Source organism: Berghia stephanieae, chromosome 8, assembly GCF_034508935.2.
Source record: "Berghia stephanieae isolate SIO BIC M18660-M18661 chromosome 8, UCSD_Bste_1.3, whole genome shotgun sequence".
NCBI lineage: Eukaryota > Metazoa > Mollusca > Gastropoda > Nudibranchia > Aeolidiidae > Berghia > Berghia stephanieae.
In genome coordinates, this window is record NC_088367.1 from 9,524,302 (window position 1) to 9,531,801 (window position 7,500).

The following is a 7,500-nucleotide window of genomic DNA, read 5'->3' on the forward strand; positions in this document are numbered from 1 at the left end:
AGTTAAGTCCTTGGAAAAGGATCTTTACTCACATTCTCTCACCGTACTCAGGTGTAAAATGAGTACCTGGCCGTTAACAGGGATGTCTTTGTCCGAAAAATTGCAATATCGTCTAAAAGGCGTCATGTCCCGTCCTACATGTTAAATGTTGCTGATGACCAGGGACCCCTTGTAAAGCGCTTTGAGCACATTTAGTGGATATTGCTCTATATAAAGCTCAATTATTTTTTTTCTACCTCGAAGAACGTTTCACTCTTGACTTTTGGATAACCCTCGAAGGAGGCTGCAATCTCCTTGGAGGAACCAGGACAGGTGAAGGCGTGGTTGTCGAAGTTCAGTCGAAAGGTCACGTTACAACCTTTATCTGTGATAATTTCCTCCAGGACGTCGATTTTAATGTCAACCTGGTGGACGGAAAGCCATCATAATCATCATCATTATCATCATCATCACCATCATCATCATCATCATCATCATCATCATCATCATCATCATCATCATCATTGTCGTCGTCATTATCATCATCATCATCATCATCATCATCATCATCATCATCATCATCATCATCATCATCATCATCATCATCATCATCATCATCATCATCATCATCGTCGTCGTCGTCGTCGTCGTCGTCGTTGTCATCGTCGTCGTCGTCGTCATCGTCGTCGCCGTCATAATAATAATAATAATGATAATAACAATAATAATAACAATAATAATAATAAAATAATAATAATAATAATAATTAATAATAATAATAATAATAATGATAATAAATAATAACAATAGCAATAATAATAATAATAATAATAATAATAATAATAATAATAATAATAATAATAATGATAATAAATAATAACAATAGCAATAATAATAATAATAATAATAATAATAATAATAATAATAATAATAATAATAATAATAATAATAATAATAATAATAATAATAATAATAATAATAATAATAATAATAATAATAATAATAATAATAATAATAATAATAATAATGCCTTTATTGTCCTCAAAATAGTGGCAATTTGTCATTTGGTTACATTTATAACATTATTATAGGGACAATCATTACATAATATATTGACATAAACACTCACACATATGTACACTAATAACATCGTAGTCATCGTCATTCTCATCGTCATCAACATCATCATCATCATCTTCATCATCATCACCATTATCATCATATAAAGACCTGAACAAGCGTGTATGAAAGGTGCCAGACAAAGCAAGCAAGAAAGAAAAATACAAGAAAAAAAAAACATCCCAAAAAATCAGTCGACCTTGACTGGGAGTCGAACTTCAGACCTTTTGATTACCGTTTGAAAATATCAAATTGAGAAATCTAGGAAGCAGGTATGGTTGTAAGATAAAGATTTGAAGAAGTAATCGCATTCAGAATAAAGACTAATAAATGGGCTTCAAAACAGTATGTGTGCAGATTTGTCCATTTCCCATGGAACTCCCGCCTACTGTCATTCTAATACGATTCAATAGTCTGATGTCACGCCGCCCGGCAACGGCCGCCATCTTGGTTCTAAACAAAGAAAATCATTACTTTTTTCTATTTTTCATGCTGGCTGGAACTTTTCATATGCCTTGTGATATGTGTGAAAGTCAAAACATGATCAAATTTATGGGTTTTTTTCCCCCGCTGGATACGCTTTTATGCTCGCCGGAGAAATCTTTCATACGGGCGTCCGCCATTGTTCCGATAGTTTAGAGCCAGTGTTACTAAGTTACCATGCGTCATTAGGAAGGAAGTGACGTTACGACTATTGAAGAGTATTCAGTCATGTCTGCAGATCGGGATTTGGCCCAATATGTCGGGAGTCGCGCGAAGCTTGTACGATTACTCTGGTTGTACAAGAGATAAAGATTTGAAGAAGTCTGTATGAAACGGTGCCAGACAACGTGCCCTTATTTGTAGGTCTGATAACCCAATTACTTATGGGCTCATTGTTGTAATGGAAATCTTTAAAAAAATGACGCAAAATATTTTCCATTACAACAATGTTAAACTAGGCCCATTATTGGGTTCGGATGTCAGACCTGCATGTATGTACGCGTCGCCTTCAATTCATATAGGGCGACTAATTTGCTAAGTTTAACACTAGATTACAAAGTATTTGAAGAAAGGTGCATACATTAGCAGGTCGGATAGCCCGAACGAAAGTATCGGCCTGTTTTAAACATTGTTGGAATGAAAAATATTCTGTATTAGTTTGAGAGTATTTCCATTACATAAATGAGCCCATAAAACTTGTGCGGCTATGTGGTCTTGTGGTATGACACTCGCTTTCGGATCGGAAGGTCCTGGGTTCGAGCCTCGCTCGGCGCATAGTTGAGTCATTGGAGAAGGCTCTTTACTCACATTCTCTCACCCTATTCAGGTGTAAAACGGGTACCTGGCCGTTAACAGCGTTGTCTCTGTCCGAAAAAAAATGTAATATCGCCTAAAAGGCGTCATGTCCCCTCCTACATGTTAAATGTTGCTGTTAGCCAGGGACCCATTGTAAAGCGCTTTGAGCACGTTTAGTGGATATTGCGTTATATAAAAGCTCACTTTCTAAGCTCAACACTTTGGGTTATCAGACCTGCAAATATGTAGGTAAACGTCGATTTGACCCCAAAGGGTCTCGCTTGTAGAATTGCACTGTGGTCAGGAAAATGTAATTGTTGCTGCTCGAAGCTCGAAGAAATAAATAACAATGTGAAATTGAATGTAAGCTTCAATTTAATATAATATACGAAAACAGAGAAAATGGACGTTTCGGGTATCCTAATCATCAACAAAACAGGATGAATGAAACACTACAGACATCCTGTTTTGTTGATAAAGGAGAAACCCTAAACGTCCATTTGATCTGTTTTCGTGCTTACCTTCAATCATATTTCACATTGTTATTTATTTATCATGGTCAGGAAAAGGAAATACACATTAGAACGTATAAACACATCAAATGAACACAAGATTTTGACATGAATAAAAAGCTATAATCTTCGTTTCAAAGTAAATCTAGCTAGATAAGTTTAATAAAACGTTGGATAAAGTACCCTAAATATAAAGTAAGGCCTTAATCTAGTCTTTACACTATAATACTGATCTAGGGAGGCCTTCCGAAAGCTCCTACATCCCCAGTATTCTTATTCTAGTAGAGGGTTTGGGAGGGGGAAAACTTTTTTTTATAATGTTCTAGTGGGGGGTTTGGGAGTGGGGAGACTTAAAAAAAAAGTTTCCTCCCTCCCAAACCCCCTACTAGAACATTATAAAAAACAAGAATACTGGGGATGTAGGAGCTTTCGGAAGGCCTCCCCTGATCTATATTCTATTAATAATATTCATCTATGAGACCGACGTGTACATATATGCAGGTCTGACCTAATCCAATTATGGCCCTAGTTTAACATTGACATTGTTGTACTGTATTGGGCAATATTTTGCATCATATTTTGAGATTTCCAATAACAACAAAGAGCCCATAAGGACTGGACTTGGGTTATCAGACCTACAAATAAGTACACGTCGTATGCGACTAATAGACAATCTTGCGCCTTATGGGCGCCCATTTTACGCCACGGGGGAGGCCTTCCGAAAGCTCCTACATCCCCAATATTCTTTTTTAAAAATAATGTTCTAGTAGGGGGTTTGGGAGGGGGGGGGGGAGTCTTAAAAAAAAGGTTCCCCCCTCCTAAACCCTCTACTAGAGCATTATATAAAAAAAAGAATACTGGGGATGTAGGAGCTTACGGAAGGCCTCCCCACCACGGAATCATATGAATCTGCATATACTATACATCCTGCTATTAAAATAGTTATTCCACTTTATGAATCAACATGTAACTTATTCATATTCCCCTATGAACAAACGGGAGGGTTAGTTAAAGGTACTAGGTTTTATTTTTTCTTAGGGTTAGTTGTGGGAATTTTAGAGTTGTTTCCCTTAGCGCAAGGAGCTTTCGGAAGGCCTCTCATTCATTGTCTGGAGGACTGGTTACACACTTCCGTTTAGTGTTGAACAGGAAAAGAAGAAGGTGTGACGCAACTACTACCTATTTCTGCCCTATTCAGCGGATGACCAATAAGCCAAATCTAAAATTCGTTTTTTTTTCTTCATCAAGATATCTCGATGCTAAAAAAAGTTGCAAATTTTCCATTATTGTAGCAAGTAATAAACAAAAAATTGAATACATCTTTAAAAAAAAAGAACAAATTACCAAACACGGAACGCTTCTGACTCAAAACCGTTCTTCAGCCAACAACGATAAAACCCAATAAAGACATAAATACATTAATAAACTCCAGATAGACGACAGAGATATTTTGTAGGTCCTCTCTGTTGTAGAAAAATCTTGGATAGTTATGTTACGTGTTGTTGTTGGTCAGGGACCCTTCGTAAAGCGCTTTGAGCACGTTAAGTGGATATTGCGCAATATTAAAAAAAATGCTCAAAAAAAGCTCAAAGCTCAAGTATTCCTTTGGTGAACGTGGCCTTCGTAATCTAAAGGCCTGCTACCTTTTGCCAACCGCATAACCGAAAACCCCATTGAGAGATACGCCACAAACAATTCGAACTGCTTCAAAATCCCACAGACAAGAACACAAAACTACAGAAATTCGTTCTACATTAGAACTATCTCGGAGTGGAACGGGCTGGATGAACTAGTCATCATGGCACCACACCTAAACGATTTCAAGGCCCGACTGACATGGGCCCGCGCCCAATGAGGACGCCGCTGAAATACAACCAGACCATTGGTTTCTTCAGCGCCAACCATACAGATTAAACATTATGTCACCAAAGAAGACGACGATCACCAAACGAGAGTAAAAAGTGAGTTAGTTGTTAGAAGTGCTCAAGGAATTAAATGATTCCATTGGTTGAACTATTGATTACAACTCACAATAAATTAACCTTTTCCGTGATCTTCATCTTCTTGTGCGGCGATGTGGTCTAGAATCTAGAGGTATGTTTTGTTTTTGTTTTTGTTTTTAAGGGTTTTACGGCGCTTGCAACACATTTAGGTTATATCAGCGCCAGTAAAAAGGAAGGAAATGGGATAGTAAAAAGTTCTAGAATTACAATTAAAGCACTCAAGAAAAAGTAAGACTAAGGGGAAATGAGAACAAATAGGGACCAGATGTAGATTCCAAGAGCACACCACCGTTGTACTTCGTTTGAAATCACCTACAAGTCTCATCCAGACACAAGCACAAAATCCAACAAAGAGGAACACACTCAAATGCTTACATAATACATTCAAAATACAAATAATAATACATAACAGAGAGATGATTTACAAGGAAAAAAATATCATCTCCCAAAACAATAACTATGCATTTGACTGTTTCCCTCCCAGCTAGGACTCCGGCCAGTGCTAGGACAAAACCAAGTAATCTCATTCCAAGACAAAGACAGAAAGCAAGTTGGAAAACAGATATAAGGGGATAGAGGACACAGTGTGTACCTCCCTGCCCGCTATGGGAGGTCAGGATCCCCACCCAGAGTCTAGAGGTATACACTACTCGTTTCGGATCGGAAGATTCTGGATTCAAGCCTCGCTCGGCGAATAGTAGAGTCCCTGGATAAAGCTATTTACTCACATTCTCTCACCGTACTCAGGTGTAAAATGAACAGCGTTGTCTCGTTCTACATGTGGCTAGCTTGTTGCTGTTGGCCAGGTAACCTTTGTAAAGTGCGTTGAGCACATTTAGTGGAAATTATTACCCTATAGGGGGAGGGGGGGGGGCGAAGTGGCCGAGTGGTTAAGGCATTGCACTGTGACCCGGAAGGACCCGGGTTCGAGCCCCGCTTCAGGCACTTTCGTTTTTTTCCTTGAGCAAGATTATTAACCCCCAATTTGCTCACTTAGACAACATGGGTGATTCCTGTTGACATAAGACATCTTGTTTGATGAGTTATCTATATTCCTTCGTGGAATGCCTAAGCAACGATGTCATATGATGTCGTTACGGAAAAGGCATATTTTTTTTTTACCGTATACAAAAGCTCATTTTTTTAATGACGATATTTTTGGGATCACTATCGGACTTTTAGTTAACTCTCTCCTTACCGATCATTTTCAGTATTTTCCCAAAATGGCAGGCTTATCCAGCAGAAAAATTGATTCTTTTAACTAAAAAAAGCTCTCTATAAAAAACATTATGTTCTTATAAATCCAACAAAGATCATTCTTCAAAGTTTATTATGAACAAAATATATCTGAATAATAAAAAAAGGTATATTGTGTCGTAACAAATGTGACGATTTTGCTCTAGGTGGTAAGGAGAGGGTTAACGAAGGCTATCTGCTTTTTCTCACTCTATCCCATTCATGTCTTTTTTTTCAGATTTTATTCTTCTTGTATTTCCGGCTTCCACGTTTTATAACAAGTATATTATGTGACCCATCGTCTCAAAACAGTATTATGTCTGAACGAAAACTATGATTAAAAGCCAAAGTTAATGTTAAACAGGTCAAACATATAAATTGTTGGCATTAGCACCCTAAAACATGGTATCCATTCTCCTCAATAAAACATACAAACTCAACACAAGTCTGATATTTCCGGTTATAAATTCAATTTTCAACATCTTTACCAACCCGACTTAATACCGTTTTGAGGCGAAGGGTCACATATTATTCTTTAGAATCACCCCCCCCCCTTTTTTTTTTTTTGCACAGAAAGACATCACATAGCTATCGAGGAGCAAAAGATGGACGAGGAGCAAAGAAAAGGTAGCGGGACAGCAGAGACCGCACAGGTTGAAGGCTCCAACTCTAAATCTGGTCACGACCCTCAAATGATGAGGATTATAAAGTCGGTAGACTTTCAAACTTTGATCGACACAGCGACAACTTCGAAAGGGGACCAAAGAGACGAGACAAAGAAGAAGAAGAAAAGGCCGAAGCCGAAGCCGAATAACCTTCAAACCATGCTGGACGAACAGTTGTTGAAGACGCGAGTGAGAACGACATACACGCAGACCGATTTCAACTGGAAGAAGATGGCGATGCGATGGGGTCATGCAAAGGTCATGTGGGCTTCTGGCTTGAGTGAGAGGGACATGTTCGTGACGAGAAGCGATGTAGTGGAATGTAAGTTGCTTGATGAGAAATATAGATAGGATGAAGATGACGTCATTTAGGTCTTTGTTATATAATGCTTTTTGCCATCCATGTTTAGGAATAATTCTCATTAAACTGTATTGACCAGACTATAAACGTTCAAGGTTACACATAGTTTTGTGTGTTTGGGCCGTTATACTTCCGGGTGGCAATGTTTTGAGCTTCTTAGCCAAGCGCATACTATCTATATATACTACGTTGATTGTTTCAATTTGTTTTTATGAGCCTCACGTCGATTAACATAATATTTAATATGGCATTTATTGAATCCGGGCCAGTAAAACTGATCCCCAACAATCTAAAGACCTTGAGTTAGATACGCTTAACCCTGTCCTTACACACTTTAGGAAAATGTA

The 7,500-nt window shown here is 38.0% G+C and overlaps 2 protein-coding genes across 3 annotated transcripts in view; one reads left to right on the plus strand and one right to left on the minus strand.

Annotated features, from left to right (window-relative positions):
- Positions 1-7,500, minus strand: part of LOC144977777 (soluble guanylate cyclase 88E-like) — a 145,796-nt gene that overhangs the window by 19,550 nt on the left and 118,746 nt on the right. For both annotated transcript variants that reach the window (XM_078923169.1, XM_078923168.1), the window contains one exon: positions 237-404. In XM_078923169.1, coding sequence (XP_078779295.1) covers positions 237-404 — 168 coding nt within the window. The remainder of the gene's footprint in view (positions 1-236; positions 405-7,500) is intronic.
- Positions 2,985-7,500, plus strand: part of LOC144977912 (uncharacterized) — a 7,581-nt gene continuing 3,065 nt past the window's right edge. The window contains exons 1-2 of the mRNA XM_078923326.1: positions 2,985-3,083; positions 6,701-7,114. Coding sequence (XP_078779452.1) covers positions 6,733-7,114 — 382 coding nt within the window. The 5' untranslated portion in view covers positions 2,985-3,083; positions 6,701-6,732. The remainder of the gene's footprint in view (positions 3,084-6,700; positions 7,115-7,500) is intronic.